The sequence below is a fragment of the Muscardinus avellanarius genome, assembly GCF_963383645.1.
Source record: "Muscardinus avellanarius genome assembly, chromosome: 9".
Taxonomy (NCBI): domain Eukaryota; kingdom Metazoa; phylum Chordata; class Mammalia; order Rodentia; family Gliridae; genus Muscardinus; species Muscardinus avellanarius.
The window spans coordinates 62475812-62496766 of NC_137795.1; the positions used below are offsets into that span (position 1 = coordinate 62475812).

Here is a 20955-nt window from a genome sequence, read left to right on the forward strand (position 1 = left end):
GTGGCTTTTGCACACCTCTTGATCGTTGTGTTATGTGGCAGGTGCAGTCAGGATAAGAGTTAAGGAGGCCGCTTTCCCGCATCTCCTCCAGAGTGGGGCGTGTGATCTCCCGGCGTGTTCTGTGGAGCCACTTCACAGGTGTCTTTAGGACTTCTCACCAAGGAACCAGAAATAATCTTCTAGGACCTAAAGTAGCACAGCTGAGAAGCAGTCATTATTTTAGAGGTGTTCTATGTGTGAGCTTTCACGTTTTTAGTTTAAAAAATGATCAGTTCTTCAGTTGTTCTCCGTTTCTTAGCATTCATGGCTAAGCCAATTTAGAATCGCCAACGCTACCTAGTCATGCTCATAAACCCACCCCAGGGTAAGAACCCAGCGCTTTCTGCCTGACTTCATTGGTACACACTCAAAGGAGCCAGTTTCATTTGAATCCCATAGTCCAGAGTTCCCCTGAGCTGGAGTCTCTGTGGGAGACTTCTCAGCCCCCTTGAGCCAGGAAAAACTGCTGGCCGTCCTTGTCCCACCTGAGCCACAGGTGTCCTTGAGCCCATGGGCTTGTGGTGGTAACACCACGTCAAGGAACAAAAAGGTCTAAGGATTGGTGGAACTGTTAATAGTTTGGAAGGGCAAATAAATATTTGAGGCAGACATGAGTTTTCAAACTCTGAGTTCCAGAAGTTTCTTTCCTCTCTCTCTCTCAAGAGTTTCAGTGTTAGTTGAAATATTTGTTTTGGTTGCTTAAATTGTGGCTTAAGGAAGAAAATATTAAAAATAAAATCGAGTACTTCTCAGCCTTATTTGTAAGGCGGACATTTCCACAGAGAGACCTTCTTTCTCTCAGCATTGTCCTCTGCTCAAGGTAGACACTGAGGTGAAGGGAAGGGTTTCACTGTGCCTGTCAGGACAGAGCCTTGAGCCCTTAAGTCACAGGTTCTCAGAGGAGACCCCTGCTGAGAGGGTATTTCTGTCCTCTGTTTTTCTTAACAGATGCTAAAGACTGCAGTAAATCACAGAGACATTCTCTGGCAGCTATGTATGCATTACTGTAAGTAAATGAGACAGTTTTGTAGGTTGACATTTGCTTTCTATTACCATATATATGCTGAAGAGTTCTGAGCATTTCTGCCTGAACTTTCTTCCTTAGATCCATATCAGTATTTCCAGTGCCTTTATGCATCTCTTATCTTGACCTGCAGGTGTTTGTAACATTGAATAGGCCCAGGGCTAACCTCACTGCCCTCCACCTCTGAATTTGCTTTATCTCCTGTACTCTTGGGTTCAGCTAGTAACTTCTTGTTGGAATTAAAATTGGATTTTTTTTTTTTTTTTTTTTTTTTGCAGTACTGGGGATGGAACTCAGGGGTATTATACCAAGCTATAACTCCAGCCCTATGTTTTTTTGTTTTTTTGTTTTTTGTTTGTTTTTGTGGTTTTTTTTTTTTTTTTTTTTTTTTTAGTCTTTTGTATTTTTGAAATGGTCCCACTGAGTTGCAAAGGGGCTCACTAAGTAGCTGACGCTGTCCCCAAACTGCAATCCTCAGGTCTCCACCTCCCAAATGCTGGGATTACGAGTGTGCATCACCATGCCCGCCTTAGAATTGAATTGGCTTTTGAATAGCTAGATAGGCATCTTTACATCGTGACTCACTCTGCGCATGCGTGCACACAGTTGTAATTTGAACAAAAGTTTTGTAATACAGTATGTCTCTTTACCATCGCTGTTGACCACCCTCTGACATCTTCTCTGTCTCATTTTTTATGTAATGGTGTGTGTATCCCCTGTTCCTTTATTGGTTCACTTCTGTTTGGCTAACAGGTGTTGTGTTGCTCTCAGAAGGTGGAAGGATGGAACTTGGGCTCTACCCTGGCATGCTCCTGTTGACTATCTAGATGAATTTTACTGTTCCCCCAGTGGGTTCTGTGACCTGTTCTCTGAGAAAACCTGAAATAGAAAAAACACAGTCTCCTGGGGTTCAGTATCTGGCCTCATAGTCTGTGACCCAGCCTGCAATCCATCCATTCATGCTCTAACCCAGAGACCATCCATCCATCCATTCAGTCACTGGCTTGACATGTACTGAGTGTGTCTCTGGTGCTGGGCACATGGCGGGTACTGGGGATCCAAAGATGAGCGTCATGGTCTCTACTCTGAAGTCTGCAGTTCAGAATAGAGACAGAGGAGTTATTTAACAGTTGCCAGACAGTGATTAGTCCTATAAATAGAACTCTGCAACAAGTACTCAAGTATCACAAAGAAGCAACTTGTCACTTGGACCAGAGAGTCCAGAAAAGCTCTTGGGAAATGGTGGCCCCTGAGCTGAAGCCAGAAATAGAGATGAGACTTCAGCTGGCCAGATCAGAAGCCAGGCATTCCGAAAGGGGAAATCCCGGGGAGTAGGCATAAGGGCCTAGTCAGTCTGATAAAGAAAGTATTTAATTTACAACTGGAACAATCTGCTGCCACCCCCACCCCTTCTTACGAACAATCAGTGCCTCCTCTTCACTGTCCTCCATCAAGTAGCCCTTCTCCCTGCCCCAGAGAGACTTGAGCACAGCCTGGTTTGTTTTCAGATCACTGTCGCACCTCTCCAAGAGACCACTTGTCTTGTTGGAGGCAGCTCCTCCTTGCCCCTGTTCATCTCCTGCCTAGAGCAGGAGCATCTCAAAGGGAGGCCCAAGTCCACCCGCGCACCTTCTGGGAGGAACAGGGAGGTGTAAGGCGAAGCTGCTGAGATGAATATGTATAAGGCTTCTCAGTAGATCATAGCATGTACTTATAAGACTCAGGGCCTCACATGTGGCCTCCTAAGCCCACTTATTTACAGATGTGGGGACCACATTCTAAGTGTTGCTAGCACAGGTGTGATTTTTTCCTCACTGTTTATTTGCAAAAGATGATTCTTGACTCTTACAAATACTCATTTTCTTTGTAACTTGAAAATATCCTAGTAGTCAAATTTATTAGTCAACTGATGAAAATCTGGCACCAGAGACAGCAGTGCCTACTTTCCCCAGTGCCCCAGTAACTTATCTTTAGTACTCATTCATCTAACCCAAACTGCCCTTTGTAAAAAAGGAAGTTACAGGAAGCAAAATTAATATTTAATTCTTCTTTTATTTTGCCAACTTTCTACTCACTTTGCATTTCTGTGCAAATGCTCCAGGAATGTCAGAAGAAGAAATCCATTCCAGAATCTTAATAGTCAAGTCTATTGTTGGGGGAAAAAAAAGTCTTATGTATTTTCTCTTTCCTGGCAATTTTTATGCGACAGCCATAATGTTCGACAATCACTTTGAAACAGCACACTGGATATGGATAAGGATAATACCTAGGAAAAAGCATTCCTGACACAATCACTGTAGAAATGGGACAGGGGGAAGCAGTCCTTAGGAGTGCGTGGATGGGATTCAAGTTCTCCATGGCTTTCCGTTGTTTATAAAGCTTCACGACGATGGCTGTGAAGTCACACTTGTAGTTGGAAATTTCCACCCTTTACTTGTTAAGCTCTTGAACCCCTCTGTCCTTCATGCAAAATTTGGTGTGAGAACAAAGAGGATCAACCCCAGGTCAACTGTGTCTGCGCCTGCAAACTGGATTATCTCCTTCTCCAGGATGGATGGTTGGAATTTTTGAAAAGAAAAGGGGGAAACGCCTTCGCTATCACATTGTTTATGTTGTAGACAGTGACTTTGTCTCTCACTGTGTCTTAAAAACTCTCCCTGTCCTCTTGCCTTTCTCCTTTCCCTGCCCCACCCAGCCCATCAATTGTGTGACCTTGTTTGTATATCCTATTTATGTTGTTACGCATTACTACTTGCAAAATTCATCATAAATAATTATGATGTCAAAGAATTGTATTATCTCATGTGCTGATTCAGTGTTTTAGTAAGGAACATAAGCACATGTATTTGACCCTGACTCATGGGAGGACGAAGCTGTGGGTGGGTGAAATGCCCACCTCCTATGGACCGCCCTTTGACCTCACAGCCTGCCCCTTTCCCCAGTAAATCTGTACACCAATAGAGCTCTCTGTTGGCTTGTTGTACAGTAATGACTCCTAATCCTGAGAGGTCAAGTGAAAACACCTCTTCTCATCCCATAATATTGCCCTTCCTCTTCCTTTTTTGCCATTCTTCAGTTTTGACTCTTGCCCTTTCTGATATGCTGGACTACTGTGTTTGAAGGACTGTGTCCTCTTGAATAGGGCACACTGGTGGGAAAAGTGGGTGGTCTGCAATCTCCCACAGGGCAGCTGCCTCCCTGGCCTGACCTGGTGTCTACAGGTGCCTTGAATACTACCTGGTACTCACCCCGTGCTTCCTACATGACAGGTGGTGTTCTCCACCCAGATGAGGCAGGTGCTGTCATCATTCCCAATTTACAAATGAGAAAACTGAGACTCAGTGAGGTTCTTTTATACTAGAAAGCAGGGAAGCAAGGGTTTGAACCCAAGAAGTCTGTCTTCAGGATCTGGGCTCTTAACCCTTAAACTCCTCTTTTTCATCCAGTGATTTACTGGGATCATCGAACATGGAAAAGTAGATTGTGGCACTGAAGTTTCAGAAGGAGTGTGCCCCATACTGTGGGAATTAGAGTCACCCTCGAATTCCTTTGACCAGATCAAACTTTGTAGTGATAGAAATGGAGATGGGGGAAAAGGTGAAAGTAGGACTAGAAAAAGAAGAAAGTGTAGGAAGAACATCTCGGCAAGAGGAAACTATAATAATTTAAGTTTTTTAACTGTAAGTGAGAAAATGTGAGCGTTCTAAGCTGTTACACTTACATCATCGAAGTATTATCATGCTCAGACAGAATGTGGGGAAGAAATGACAGCATTCTGAGACTGATAATGGATAAGACTTGTGATACCGGAGTGAAAGACGAAAGCTCATTAAAGAATCATGAGGGAAGATACACTTATTCAGGTGAGGACGATGTCTTAATGCTTGATTCCTTAGCCAGCTTACTCAGTTTGGGCTTGATAAAATCTAACAGATTTAACTTGTCACATTCAGCTGCATTGGTCAGAATACAGAGGTTCATCTTGGGTGGCTCTTTAGCCAGGTTTGTTTTTACTGAAATACAATCTCTGGCACATGGTGCTGGAAAAGAAATTCAGAGTTTTGCAATATACAGTGTACTGTTTTCTACACTTGAGAATTTTGAGTGCTTTGGAAATAATAAGCCTGTTTCCACAATTTCCTGCTTTCCACTAGGTTCTTGGAACGCCAAATGAGGACACATGGCCTGGAGTTCATTCCTTACCGCATTTTAAGCCAGGTATGTTTCATTGATTGCAAGTCCTAAGTGCTTCCTGTATGCAAAGGTTTATACTGCCATGAAAAATCCTGGTTACTCTCGCCTCTGGGCATTTTACATATTGATAGAGTAGTCATTCTGATTTCTGTGTAGACATCCATCGCCAGAGATTTTCACCATGTAAACTTCATTTGATTTGACTGAAGAGTCTTTCAGTAACCCTTAATTTCCTGATCAGTTAGACAAGCATCCCTGTCTGCAATGACAGAGTTTGAATTAGGGTTCTACAACTCATCTGTGTCACTTCTTTAAATAATACTAGGAAAAGTATTAAATTATAAAAAGGAAGCATCGCATTTTGATTTTTTTTACAAAGCTAGTAATATATGGTCAATTAAATTGGGTTTAAACATGTAAAATGTTTACGTGTCTTACTGTGCAGTATTCAGTATGTTTTAATGCAAAATCTCTAAGCCCTATCTTGGAAATCTGAGAGAAAATGCACTTTAAAAATGTTGTCACTTTTTTCCTCACCAGTAGGTGGCAGTCATGCAGCTTTCAGGTCTAATAAAATAGCAAACATGGTCTGCCTAATTTTTATAGGAAGGATGAAAGTTTAGAATTGGAAATTTAGCAAAATCAGTAGAATAAACTATTACAAAATTATTCTCTTGCTTTTTTCTTTTCTCAGTTACAAAACATGTTTCATGAAATGCAGACCCACCATAAAATTACTGAAAGGGATTTCATGGAAAATCTAATAGTCCATTATCCAATGAGAGAAAAAAGAGCTATGAATAATTTCTGTTAGGGGAGCCAAGTATATTCCTTTTTACTCTTCTTCTCTTTTGGGAACTATTAGGAATAAATTATCAATTCCAATAGAACACTGAGCTGGGAAACTATTTTTATTCTTAATATTTTTCTTCTGAAAGTGTACACTGTGCTGAGAATTCTTTTATCTTTTTAAGCAGCCCCAAAGACTCTTTGTACTTACATTGAAAATTCTAAATGACTTCTATGTTCCAAAAGACTCTAGAAACTTTGCAATTTAAGATAGATTTTCTTTTCTTTCTTTTTTTTTTTTTAACCAAGTAAGAAGTATCCTGTGTTTAACAGATATACTGGTTCCCAGTGGACTCCAAGAGAAGAATACAGCTTTTATAAATGTTTCCGTTGTGGGCTTCTAAAGAAAGTTAGCTTCCCATGTTAGGATATAAAATTTTAAGTCTTAGGTAAATAAAATAGAAGAGCATCAACGGTTGGGGAATAACTCAGTGATACAGGACTTGCCCCTGGGTTTAATCCCCATCACTAGTGAAAAAAATTTTTTTGAAAAGATTTTTAAGTGAATAAAGTTATATGCAGAAATACAATTAAGAAGGTCATTAGGGCTGCCAAGTATCCAGACTGGAAAACATGAAGTTCCTGTTATAATAGGATTTTGGTATAATAGGACTTATTGTCATCAACAACACACACAAGCATTTATTAAATATGTTTTGAAAAGTACCATGATATCGTAAGAATTAAGGTAACAGACTGTGAATTTCACGAGACCAGGGACTGTGCATAGTACATATTTGGCATTCAGAAAATAATTGTTGGCCTGAATTATACTGAATATTTGAAACAGACATCATTTGTGTGACTCTTCTGGTGGACATGTATAACTTAGAATATACATGTTTAATATTATGTGCAAGCGCTGCACCAGATACAAGGCATAGGGGTTTGGGGGCCAGAAGAGAAACACATTCAGTGGTGTGAGGCGCGGGTGCTGATCATGCAGGATACTCCAAGCACAGCTTGGGGCTCAGGGTCAGAGTGGACGCGGTCGCCGCTTCTTGAGCTGTCTTGAGTCAAGCGGAGACGGGCTGTAGACAGGTGGAGACAGGCGGCAGGTCTGTGAGGACGCTGCAAAGCACTTTGCCAGGTCACCAGGACAGCGGTAGTGTTCACCTCACAGTCTCCACGGGAGGAAAATACACCTTCCCAAGGCAGAGAGGTATCAGTGCTCGGCCTCCCTGTTCTCCCCCGCCCAGCCCCACTTCCTTATTCTACCCCAAAGAGCACCCAAAAGCACGAGAGGAAACTATTTGAGCCACGAGTAAATATTTTAATTTTTACTAGATAAGCAGTTTGAGAAGTTGAGCGACATGAAGAGGGAGCACAGGCAGCGCCTTCTCCGCACCAGCTCAGGCCCCAGAACCAGCGCCCCCACCACGGCCGGGTGCAGGCGTTCTTTATGTTTCTTTACTGTATGTAAACAAAATAAGATATGAATATGTTTGCATTTTTCCCATATTACACACAACTCTATTTCTTGTTTTTTCCATTAGTGCATCTTATAGGTCTGTCGTTGCACGGTGCGGCCTTCTCTCCTGTCTCTTAAAGCTGTTTTGCTTTCTGGCGTACCAATTTAGCCTGCTGTCTAAATGTGGACATCGGGGTTATTTCTGGTATTTTGCTATTAATAATATTAATGCAGTTAATCACCGTGTACATATACACATACATGCACTTTGCATGTATACAGGTATATATGAAGGATTCCCGAGGAGGAATTGAGTTAAAGAGTCAACAAGCATAAACAATGATAAGCTTTAACACTTCTCTCAAACTGGTCCCCGGGGGGTGGTGGCCCATGCCTCTGCTACCAGCAGTATGTGAGGATGCTGTTTCTCTACTCTCTTTGGTCTGTGGCCAAACTCAGCCAGTTAAAGGAGTGACCAAGGGAATCTCAATTTAAATTTAGCTCGCATGCTTTTTTAATGATGTTGCACATCTTTCACGTGTCTCAGAATCATTTGCATCTCTTTTTTTTTTTTTTTTTTTTTTTTTGCGGGTCTGGGGATGGAACCCAGGGGCATTCAACCTCCAAGCTACACCCCCTGCCCTGTTTTTTATTCTTTATTTTGAAACTGGGTCTCACTAAGTTATGGAATTGACAACTTTTTCTATCTTTTGCCCAATTTAGAATTGAAATTGTGTATCATTCTCTTATCAATGGCTAGGTGTCCCTTATATTTTAGAGAAAAATTTCCCTTTACCTCTGACATGATCTTATTCTTCTGAGATTTCAAAATAATGATCTTTTCTAATTTTTAACCAAAACCTTCACTCTCATGTCTTTATTGACTTGTCTAACGGAATAAATTTAGCCTCAACAAAAAAAGATCATGATGTCTTTAGAATTGTACAGGTATGAGTTTTTAAAAGACCAATCTGTGCTCTAAATATACATACAAATGCATATCTATACATCAAGGTAGGAGAGGCCATTTTGGATTTTCAGGTGGTTAATTCTATGGTTATGTTTTTAGGTCAGGTATACATCTCTACAGCAGAATCTTTTGGGTTTAATAGTCCAATCTAATCACCTGCTACTTATTCCTAGGTAGATTATTTTTATAATTAATGTCCATGTAATAAGTTAAATCTGTTTATTGATTCAACAATACTTATTGACTACCACTTGTATGTTTAGGGACTGGGAATGTTGTATTGAACAAAACCCAAAAGATCCCTATCAGAACAGACACAGTAAGTGGAGTGCTGTATGGAGGAGTCATAGTGGAGTCATAGAGCAAGGAGGATGTGCAGGAAGTGTCCTAGAAGGGGCTGATTGGCAGTTTTAAATGGGGTGATCATGGAAGGCCTTTCTGCAAAGGTGACATTTGACTGAAGGACACGCAGGAAAGAGCTGTGAAATTATTCAGGGGAAGAACTCTTTAAGAGAGAATAAGCCAGGTGTGGTGGCACACTAATCCCAGCATTTGGGAGGCTAAGACAGGAAGATCGCGGTTTGTGGACAGCCTTGGCTACTTAGTGAGGCCCTTTGCAACTCAGTGAGATCCTGTTTCAAAATAAAGAATAAGTAATAGAGCTGAAGGTGCAGCTCACAGGTAGAATTCCCCAATACTGCAAGAAAAGAAAAAGAAGAAAAAAAAAAAAGAGAGAATAACAAGTACAGATACCTCAAAGTGGGAAGGAGAAAACAGTTGATGATGGAGTCACAGGCAGTATGCAGTGATTCATTCATACATGTTTACAGCCTTTGGCAGGTTTTCCTCTGAATCCCGCCCCGCTCCCTGCCTCCTCCCTCCCATACATGTCAGTGAGATTGGTGGGAATACTTTCATTTATGAATATAACTATTTATCTGTTCTCTTCCTCAGTCTTTCATTTTCCCCCTTCCCCTCCTCCTGCCCCTCATCCCCTTCTACTCTATTGGTCTTTGTCTTCTTTTATCAGAAGTCATTTTTATCCTATTTTTCTCCAGCTCCTACACATGAGAAAAAAACATGGACTTTGACTGTCTATTGCTGGCTAATCTCACTAAGCATAATGTTTTTCAATTTCAATTTTTAAAAACTCAGAAAAAAGCTAGACATGGTAGTGCATGCTTGTAATCTCAGTACTAGAGAGGCTGAGACAGGAGGATCTTAGGTTTGACGACAGCCTCAACAGCATAATGAGACTCTGAGCAAACGAGTGAGACTCTATTTCAAATTTAAAAATTAAAGGGCTAGGGCATTTGGGAGGCTGAGACAGGAGGATTGTAGTTCGAGGGCTTTTGCAATCGGTGAGACTCTGTTTCAAAATAAAGAATAAAAAATAGGGCTGTGGCTAGGGGGTGTAGCTTGGAGGTAGAATGCCCCTGGGTTCCATCCCCAGTACTGCAAATAAATAAATAAATAAATAAATAAATAAATAAATAAATAAATAAATAATAAATAAGAGTTGGGGGCGTAGATCCAAGGTAGAATGTCCCTAGTTCAATCCCAGTTCCAATAAATAAATAAATAAATAATCAGAAAAGTAGAAAGGATCTGATCTATTTGATGAAATTTATACACAAAGCCTTAAAAACATCTTACATAGAATGTTTTAAAAACACCTTCCATAGAATGGTTTCATACAAAAATAACACGTAGGTTCCATGTGTGATATTCTCAGTCATCTTGAATTCTTCCAACAAAAGGAGCATTGAGCTGCTATTTAATGACAAGTTATTATTTCAGGAGTTAAAAAAGGACGACACTGTAAGATTTGGGGAGGAAAAGAAAAACACTGGCAAACCAGAAGCAATTAAAGGTGACAGAATTCAGAATAAAAAAATTCTGTTTTCCTAAATCAAGCAAGGGAACAGTGCGTTTCCAAAGTGGTTATATTATTTATAGGGGAACATTATTTATTCAGTGCAAGAAGCTGTTTGATTGAGAAAACTGAAGAAGACGGAAGGTCTTAAAATGAATGAAATAAAATAAAAAAGAATTTACCCCTGAAGCAGTGAGGAGCGGTGGTATTTTGCACATCTTGTTCCCCAACTAATCCTCCAGACACACTAACCTTGAAGATAATCTTTATATACGGACTTGGCTGTACTATGGCTTTGTAAAGAAGTGAAAGACTGTTCAAGTCCCGACTGTTCACAGACAAGTGCATCCAAACCAAATAGATCCAGGCTTTTAATTCCAGTGGGGAGATACAAATTATTTCAGAAACAGAATACTGTTATGGTTTGGGCTTAGAATGCCGTTAAGCCCTTCAAACCTTTGCTTCCAATAAATCGTCAATTCCAAAGTGCCTACTGCGGATGTTTAGTCTCGTGCAGTTCTTGGTATGTGTGGGAGGAAATGCCACCCTCATCCTTTCTACCCCAAGGAAGTTGGACCCGCTGGCATTTACTCTTGGCTTATCCTGGGTCTTTAAGACGGTGATGGAAACGCTGTGGAAGTGGCAGAAGTTGTTGCTGGGGTGGGGTACTCCATGCAGGATGAGGGAGGGCAGGCTCCTCGTTCCGGGACTGCTGAAGAGCCACACCTGCAGTGAGGGGCGGCCTGTGGTGTGCAGAGACACCTTCTTTACCCTTCTAGAAGGATCATAGCTGGGCCATCCAGCCCACAGACTGCTATGGAAAGTAAACCAGATCATTTATTTGTATATTTTCAAAATTTGCTTTTTATACACAACCTATTTTAAGACAGTTCGAGCTACCTGACATAATTGATATAAAAGTGATTTTAATGTTTGCCGGAGCCAGCCAGCAAGAGTACGGGTTCTGAAGTGAGGCGTGAGGATGAAGAGTTTTTAACCCTAATGTGAGGGAGCCGCCAGCCTACTATCTCTACTGGTTGACCCCTGTTCGTGGGCCAATATTTCCTCCGGGTCGATGACTATGCCTGGGTCAGTATTCTCCATTGCGCGGACGCTCCTGGCCAACGCAACTTCTGGGTCAATCTCATCTTTATTGTGCCAATGCCAACTTGTTTTTCCAGAGGTATTTATACACAGCTACAGGTCAATCAACATTCTCGTACTACCACCACCAGAATACAATAAAGACCAATACAAAACATATCATTACAGATAGCCCTATCAGTACCCTCGTGTCATCACCATCTGATCCTCTCTCAGACCTCTTTGAACTTTCCATAACCCCAAACCTTGTTGACTCTGGGCGAAGGACAGTCAGCTGAGTCAGAGACACCAATCTAGGGAAAAGCCTTAATGGCTCCCAACAATTCCCCCTTTTTTATCATATTTAAAGAAGACTGTGCCTGTCTTAGGTTGTTTCCTTTTTGTATCAAGGATTACCCATGTTTGGATAGTACAGAGCTAAGCTGTATATCCTGTCTTAGGTTTCCTTGTCCCAAGGAAATCTTACCTGTCATTGACTACCAGCCTCTTAAATGGGGGTACCCTTCAAAGGTAAATTGTGCACTTCTGCTGAAAAAATGTTCTCACTTTGTCCTGAGACCACATTTTGTCCCGAGTCTCTAATAAACAAGGTATTCGGAGTATCATGTAACATAGGTATTTCAGCAGGACATTTTCTCCAATTAACACAATGCTTTTTACATATTGAATCAGTTTTACAGAGTAAACAAGTTGTTAGTGGGCTAACATTTTTATCTTTTCTCCCTGGGTAACCAGGGCCCCACAAAACCAAACCTTCAATAGCACAATTACTTATCAGTCTTTGTCCAAATAATCAAAAGTACCAACTCTAAAATAATACTATTAGTGTTCGTACTATTAATTCTCTGTCCAAAATATCAGTCTCTGAACTTGTTCTATCAGTCTTTGTACTATCAATTCTCTGTCCAAAATATCAGTCTCTGTACTTGTCTGCAATATCACAGGTGTCAACTGTAGACATCCCATCTTCCTGATGTTTTTACCAGTTCTTTGTCCAGCATAACCAAAAGTTTCCACAATGGATGTAAAATTCCCAACATTTTTAACAGTTCTTTGTTCAGCATAACCAAAACTTTCTGCAATGGGTGCAAAATTCAAAGCAAGAAGTCCCAGCAATCGCGAGTTGTTACTGAAGACAGCGATCTCCCGCTGCTCCTAAATAGCTGGATGAAGTATGGGATAATCTGGAACGTAAGCCCATGTTTCAGTCATCAGCATTAATCAGAGTCTTCTATTCTTGCTCCCTTCATGGTGACACCACTTTGTCCTAATAACAATCCTACTGTCCCTTTAGGTAACGGACCATAAACACCAGTAGGAAGGGCTTGCATTCCCATTTCGGGAGTTAATACTGTCTATATAGAGGCACAGAGGTCCAATCCTGAGCTGCCTGGGATTGCTCTGAATAAGTCCTGAATGGATTGTTTTGAGGAGAGTTGTCCTGCTGTGGTAAAGCCGTCTGGAGTGCCCCATAACATTGTTGCTGTGGGGCCTGAGGCGGGCCCCTCCTTTCGTTTCCCGACAGGAACTGTTTCCCTTGCTCATCAGTCCTTGATTTACATTCCTTAGCCCAATGCTTCCCTCTTCTACATCGAGGGCATAAGCCTGGCTCTCGTTTATTACTAGCACTTTGCCTCTGTGGACAGTTAACTAAATGACCATTTTGTCTACACCCATAGCTTTTAACCATATTATTTTTAGGTCCCCGATTTTTTATGTTGTTGGAAAAGGATTTCTTGTACAGTTTTCCCTTGTAATGCCGCAGCCATAGCTAGTCCCTGTGTATATGCAGGTTCTATATCGGAACATAGCCGAATATAATCAGATAGGTCTCCTTTCTTTCTAAAAGGGCGTAAGGCAGCTTAACAGCATTAGCATTCTCAAAGGCTTATTGCTTTACGGGCAACAGCCCTGCTTTGCTGTCGCCTATCAATTGACTAGCAGTTTGTAATAACCTGGCTACAAACTCCTGATGTGGCTCATCTGGTCCTTGTCTTATTTTTGAAAGATCTTCTGTTTGTTTTCCTGAAGAGGGCAACTTGTTCCATGCTCAACGCGCAGCAGCATTGGTCTGAGCATAAGAAGCTAGACTAAATTTTAATTGCTGAGCAGTCTCCCTAAATTGTCCTTCTCCTGCTAACATATCAAAGTTTATGGGTATTCTCTGACCTATGTTTAAATCTGCTGTGGATTGGCATTGTTCTGCAAATTCAGACTTCCACAATAAAAAAGCACCCCCTGATAAACAGGCTCGGGCTGTTTCCAATCAGAAGGACACAAAGCCTCCATGGAGAGAGATTCTAACATGACTTGAGTAATGTGCTTTTGGTCCATATTGAGTGCAAGCCATTTTTAATTCTTTTAATTGTTTGAAAGGAAAAGGCCTGTGTACCCTAATAACACCTCCCTGACCATCAGGGTCTTCAGTAACCGGAAAAACTCTGAATCCTTTAGTTTCTTCTCCGTTTTCTGCAGCGCGATTTATAGCTGCTTGAAGTGGTGATAGTAAAGATAAAGATCTGTGTTTTTCACTGTTTTGTTTAGCAAATGCTACAGTGGGAGAATTTTGAAGGCTTGCATTGCTGATAATAGAATATTGTTGAGATCCTCCCTTTTCACTGTTTGAAGGAGCTATCTGATCTACTCGTTTAATTAAAGTCTCTACGGCTACTTGTAATTGCTTTATACAAAAATCGGGCTCTGGTGACTGTTTTTGGAATGTCTGGATAAGCCCCAACTCATTCCTATGGTGCTGATCAGCAGTTTCCTCAAGATGCTCCTCTCTTTCAGTATCTCAAGTATCTTCTTCAGGAAGCGAAGGCAAAATGCCCGCATGTTCCCTCCTCGTTTCTCTAGCCTATGTAACAAAAACAAAAAGCTAATCTTCTGACCCATTGTATATTATATTTTTTGACCCATTGGATTTTTACAACTCTTACATTAGGAACTAATCTTCTGACCTATTGTATATTACTATTTACACGTTAGGCGCCTTCATTTTCTATCTTAGATTCTTTCTTCATTTGCCGGCTTAGTTTCTTTTGCGCAAAGCTTTAGTGACCGATTATATATTACAAAATTCCCACTACCAAAATCGTTGGTAGTGTTTCACCACTACCAAAAATCTTTCGAGTGTACTCCTTTTTTATTCAGCAGTGTCCTTCACGGGATCCTCAGTTTCAGAATTGTTCCCCATACGGGCCACCACCTGCCGGAGCCAGCCAGCAAGAGTATGGGTTCTGAAGTGAGGCGTTAGGATGAAGAGTTTTTAACCCTAACGTGGGGAGCCGCCAGCCTACTATCTCTACTGGTCGACCCCTGTTTATGGGCCAATATTTCCTACGGGTCGATGACTATGCCTGGGTCAATATTCTTAATTGCGCGGACGCTCCTGGCCAACGCAACTTCTGGATCAATCTCATCTTTATTGTGCCGATGCCGACTTGTTTTTCCACAGGTATTTATACACAGCTACAGGTCAATCAACATTCTCCTGCTACCGCCACCAGAATACAATAAAGACCAATACAAAACACATATTACAGATAGGCCTATCAGTACCCTCGTGTCATCACCACCTGATCCTCTCTCAAACCTCTTTGAACTTTCCATAACCCCAAACCTTGTTGACTCTGGGCGAAGGACAGTCAGCTGAGTCAGAGACACCAATCTATGGGAAGGCCTTAATGGCTCCCAACAAATGTTAAGGGCAAATAGCCACAAAGTAATATTTTTATCATTAAAAATATGTATCCTGAGCCAGTCGTGGTGGTGCACTCCTGTAATTTCACTAGGGAGGCTGTCTCAGGAGGATTGTCGGTTCAAGGCCAGCCATAGCAACTTAGCTAGACCCTTTTTCAAAATAAAAATTTAAAAGAGGGCTGGAGTGTAGCTCAGAAGTATAATACTCCTAGGTTCAATCCCTGGTAATCACCCCCCCCAAAAAAAAAAAACAAATATGTATCCTTCCAAGAGCTGTGGGCATGCCTGTAACCCAGCTACTTGGAAGCCTAAGATAGGAGGATCACAAGTTCAAGGCCAGCCTGGGCAACTTAGAGAGACCCTGTCTCAAAATAAAAAATAAAGAGGACTGGAGATGAAGCTGAGTGATGGAGCACCCCTGGGTTTAATACCAGGCACTGCAAACACATAATTAACTAATTAATTAAATAAAATTAAAAAGTAGTCCACTGCCTGGTGTTTTCTTTTCCGCTAGTTTTTTATGTTTCACCACAGGAAATTTTTGTCTTTTTATTAACAGCAATTGTAATAATTATGCACTAGATCTACATATATAAGGCAGTAACTATGTGATGGGTATAGAGTGGACTTGCAGATATCTCATTCTTAGCTCATATTTTACTGCTAAAAGCCCCATGGGTCTGCTGGACACAGGCCTAGGACATTGCGGTCTCTCCACCTGTCCATCCATCCACCCCCTGAGTCAACTTACTATTCTTTCTCCAATAAATAATCCCACTCCAGTCACATGGCAAACTCTCAGTGATGTGAATTTCACAGAGCAGGGAAGTATAGTCTGTAATCATGATGAGAAGGACAGGCTGCCTTTACTTACTGATGGTGACAGTCATCTTGGGAGGTGGCGGGGGGCTACAAGCTCAGGTTAGGGCTGTGTGTCGGTTCCAGCAGCAATAACTGCAGTAACTGCTCGGTGGGTCCTGGGGAGGCTTCTCAGGTGCTGGAGACCTGGCTGTGAACAAGGCCAACAAACCACTGCCCTCTGGAGTGTGCACGCCAGAGCAGAGCAGGTAATAGCAAGTTCCATGACTGGAGATGCATGACTGTGGGGAGAGCCGCAATAGACAGTTTAGAGAACCAGGTGCCCAGAATGCCAAGCAGAGACATGGGAATTTTATTTGAAGTGTGAGAAGGATCACTGGAGGGTTTTGAGCAGGGGAGGGGGTGGATGGTTTAATGTTTTCAAAAGGACCTTACTGTCTATAAGAAGTTACAGACCTATTTCAGAGCTGGAGAGAGGTTTTATCTCAAGTGGGAACTCCTCCTGTCTCTTCATTTCTGCTACACTATCAGCTCTAGAGCTCCTGTAAAGGTAATCCTGGCTCAGAGGGAAATTACTGCCATACTAGTGGGCACTGATGCTATAGGCATTGGGATATTTTTTCCTATATAGCTGTAGCTGACCAAGGATCTCACATGAAGTGTCATGTGTATGGTTAATGATCTAAAACAAAAATAACTAAAATACAGTTGGAAATCTTGTGAATCATTTAGAAATGTGAAAGTTCCTCTGCAATAGGCAGATTTGTGTTTAAATTATGGAATAATCTGTTCAATGCAAAGCTAAGACTTACCTGTACCTGTTTTGCCTGTATCTGCCTGAAGAATTTCCATTTATTTTCACTAGAGGGTATCAGCAGTGATGGAGACTAGAAAATGCCAGAAAGAAAAATGTAATAAGACTGAACTGTCAAGGTTAAAGGAATTTTTCTGATCATAAAGTTACTATTTTTTTAACCCTAAGTAAACTTGTTTTACTATTCCTATTCTTGAGGACTTGGTAGTTTTCAGGGTAGTCATTTACACTATACCCCACCAAAGTTGACATAGAATGTCAATCAACAAATAGGTACTTCTCATTCTCTTTGGTGATTCCCAATCCCATCTCAGGTATACTAAAATCCCTATCTACTGTCCAATTTGTGGAACATGGTGGCAGTCATGTATAAAATAAAATTTATAAAATATGACTGTCACCATGTTTATATTTAAATATAAATGAACTAACATCTTAAAAGTTGAGATCAGAACTAAGTAAAAATATGGATAATAATCATAGTTCTGAAAGAATTATCTCCTTTAAAATAGAAAATTCTTGTTATTATATGCCAGTGGCATTACCATAAACTAGCCAGACACTTCTTATTACTGCCCGTAATTTGTACCCTGATGTTTTATGTTCACCCTGCTCACAAATGCCAACAAGTACAGAACTAGACATTTATGCACTGTAAAACCTCCTCCTAATTCCTTACTCTGAACTTTTAGCTTCTTTTCCAAAAATATCTTTTTTTGAATCAAGATCTAAGAGAGAGTAGAAGTTTAGACCTAAAACAAGAAAACATGTTTCTTGTTTTCAAGTTTGTTCTTGACCACAGTACCTCCAGAAAACTGTATCTCCAGGAAAGCAGTGGGACTTCCTAAGTGTATTCACTCATTGTTCGCCTGCACACTGAGTTTGTACCACAGCGTGAGTTTCGTGACTGAGTGGTGAACAAAGGGTAGGAAGATTGATCTTCTCTCTCTGTCTCTGGAGACATTGAAAGCACAGAGCACAGCATGGTGTTCAGTCATCTAAGAAGACATCATTTCAGAACTTGAAAAATCTTAGAACCAAGTTGGGCATGGTAGTGCATTCCTGTAATTCTGGTACTAGGGAGGCCAAGACAGGAGGATCACAGGTTCAAGGCCAGTTTGCAATTTAGGGAAAGGATCAGCAACACAGTGAGACCCTATTTCAAAACAAATAATAGAAAAAGGGCTGGAGGGTATAGCTTGGTGTTAGAATGCCTCTTGGAGCCTTTCTCAGTGCCACAAAAAGAAAAGGGAAATTCTTAGAACCATAGAATAAAGGCCACATTTTAAGTACTCATTGCTTGATGATGCTGGTGTATGTTATACACATCTTATTGTTTACCAGATGTTTTCTTCAAGGTCCTCTGACAGGGCAGGTGGCACCTAGTGGCTCGGGACCAGAACCTGGAAGTAGCAGTCAGCTCTGCCACCGTAGTGCTCAAAACAAACCACCCAAAGGCAGTGCCGTACACCAGTAAGTCCTGTAGTTGCTCATGACTGTGTGGTGAGCAGTTTCAGCTGATCTCTCTTGGGACTTGCAGTTCTTGGCTCCAGGCTGCAGCTGGTTAAGTTCACGTGTGCTTCAGGCAACTCTTATCCTCATTGGAGTAGCTGCTTTGGAAGAGTGCTGATGGAGAAAGGCAGGAGCAAACAGTGGAGCCAACCCGACAGGTGCATTTCAAGGCTCTAACACCCTGCTGTTCACACAAACCGTCAGTGGGTGCAGATGTGTGCCCTAATCATGAAGGTGGGAAGAAGGAGTCAGGGATTATTTGCTGAATAATTAATTCCATCTCTCCCAGTAGGTCTTCTGACTTCTAGACTTATCAGCTACTCCTGGCTAAAAGAAGTGAATCAAAATCATTTTCTGCTATGTGGAAAAAACCCATTAGACCAATATCATAGTGCTCCTTCAAGGCAAATACATGACTATGGACTAATAATTGTTATGCTAATATACAGATGAAAAAAACTAGGTTTCCATTATTAAAGAAACAAGTAATATTTTATTTCCCAAATATTCAGGTCAGACCAATAAACTGGCTACTAATGATCCGTGTAGTTGTAAGAAATGATGAAATTTCCTTCATCTGTACCTGTCCAGAAAGCACCTGTGTGACTAACAATAGTAATGTTTGCAACGAATATTATCAAGAAAGGACATATATGTGTATGTATGCAGGAGCTTGTGCTTCTAGAGCCAGCTTGGTATATTCAGTTAATAATCTCTGCCGTGAAAAAGAATAACTGCTACTCTCTTAGAATGCCAACCCTCACTCTCCACTAGTGCATTACCATCCCAGAATTGTCACCAGGAGTCACAGCATAGACATGTTTGTGGTTTTCATGCATTTAACTATTACTTCAAAAGGAATTATTCAGAATAAACATTTACCTTTCTGGAGTAATGCTGCTTTCTATATACCATATGTCTCCCAGGCATGGGGGGTAGGAGTGTGTGTGTGTGTGTGTGTGTAATATATAATATTTATAATATATTTATATAAAACTGTTGAAGCTGATGAGTTTTTCAAGCACATTGTTATTTATAATGATTGCAGTGATAGTATTAATGGCCAGCAGGTACTGAACATTTATTATCAGTTCTTTTTCTTTTCAGTCCTGGGATGGAGCCCAGGGGCATTCTATCTCCAAGCTACACCACCAGCCCTATTTTTTATTCTGTTTTTTTTTTTTTTTTTTTTTTTTTTTACGCATCGTCTCACTGAGTTGCAAAGGATCTCATTAAATAGCTGAGGCTGAGGCTGACCGCAAAGCACAATCCCTCTGTCCCTGCCTCCCGAATGCTGGGATTACAAGCGTGTGCCACCATGCCTGGCTTATTATCAGCTCTTAAGACACATTTTCTTACACATTCACAGTAATTTTATGGGGTGGGAACTGTTTTCATCCTGACCCATGATCTAGGGAAACCGAGGCACCATAAATTTAAATAATATGTTTCAAAGTCACTAGAACATGGAAAACACATGTCTAGCTTCTCATATGAACATAAGACAGATTTGTTCCTGTAGACATGAAAGGGTCAGGCACTCTGGCTGCAGCTGGAGAGGGAGCCAGGAGCGGGGAGTGTTGAGAGAGTTGTTTGTGTGCACGTGTCTTTATTGCTGCTGAAGGAGATTTGATATGTTGTCCTGTTGCTGGCTTTGTGCATTTCAGGATAAGTCCTTATCTGAGATACAGAAAGGTGTCATGGCATGGCTACTGAGAGCATAGACTCTAAATCCAGACAGTCTAGGTTCAGATCCCAGCTCTGCCACTTACGAGCTGTGCTATATGGAAAAGTTGCCCAATGTCTCTGTGTCTCCGTTTCTTCATGTACAAAATAGAAACAATTACTCCCCCCCTCCCCTGTGGCATTGTTATGAGTATTTAAGTGATTTCATATTGGCAAACCCCCTAGGACACAGGAATTGTTCCTTAACTGTGAAATAGGAGGCGCGGCACCTCAGCTCTCTGGTAATAGTGGCCTGGACCGAGAGTCCTGACTTGTCTGCTGCCACTAACCTGCATTGTGGTCTCAGGCTCCTCAGCCTCCTGAGCCTCTGTTCACTTGTTTGTAAAATGAAGTGGTTGGAGCTCCCCTGGAAGGGCAGATCCTCTCTCTTCCTCTTGCTCTCCTTTCCCACTTTGGAGATTTTATCTTTCTACCTTCTCAATTCTGTCTTCTTTTCTGAGAGCTGAAGATTCTTCTTTGTGGAAGACATAGTTTAGACTTTAGTAAGTTCCTAAGTGGTTGCCCTTTACTTCTCTAGAGAAAAGGGTCTCATGGAAAGAGAGGCATCCTTAGACTGCCAGCTTCAGGAAGGCATGGATGGTGTGAAAACCTCTTCTGAGAGCACATTTGTATGTATGCTGTCACACGTAAAAGTGTTTAAGGAATGCAGTAGAGCATTTGTTCCTAGAAGTTGCCATTGGGGATTGAGGGATGGTTTGCTGCAGCTAAGGCAGGTGAGGAGGCTGTGTCTCCCATTGAGAGGACTGAATATGGCTGCTTGACATTTTAAGGTACGTCTTCTGGGTTACAGCGACTGGTCTGTGCAGTTGTATTCAGCATGGATATATCACACCAAAGCTCTTTACTGATAATGCTGGGGTGCAGTCTAGGCTCAGTCATTATTTATTATTGAGTA

General features: G+C 41.4%; 1 protein-coding gene across 4 annotated transcripts in view; it reads left to right on the forward strand.

Annotated features, from left to right (window-relative positions):
- Positions 1–20955, forward strand: part of CDK14 (cyclin dependent kinase 14) — a gene marked incomplete at both ends in the record, with an annotated part of 505411 nt that overhangs the window by 436711 nt on the left and 47745 nt on the right. For all 4 annotated transcript variants that reach the window (XM_080700879.1, XM_080700880.1, XM_080700881.1 and 1 more), the window contains one exon: positions 5218–5281. In XM_080700879.1, the coding sequence (XP_080557005.1) occupies positions 5218–5281 (64 nt within the window). The remainder of the gene's footprint in view (positions 1–5217; positions 5282–20955) is intronic.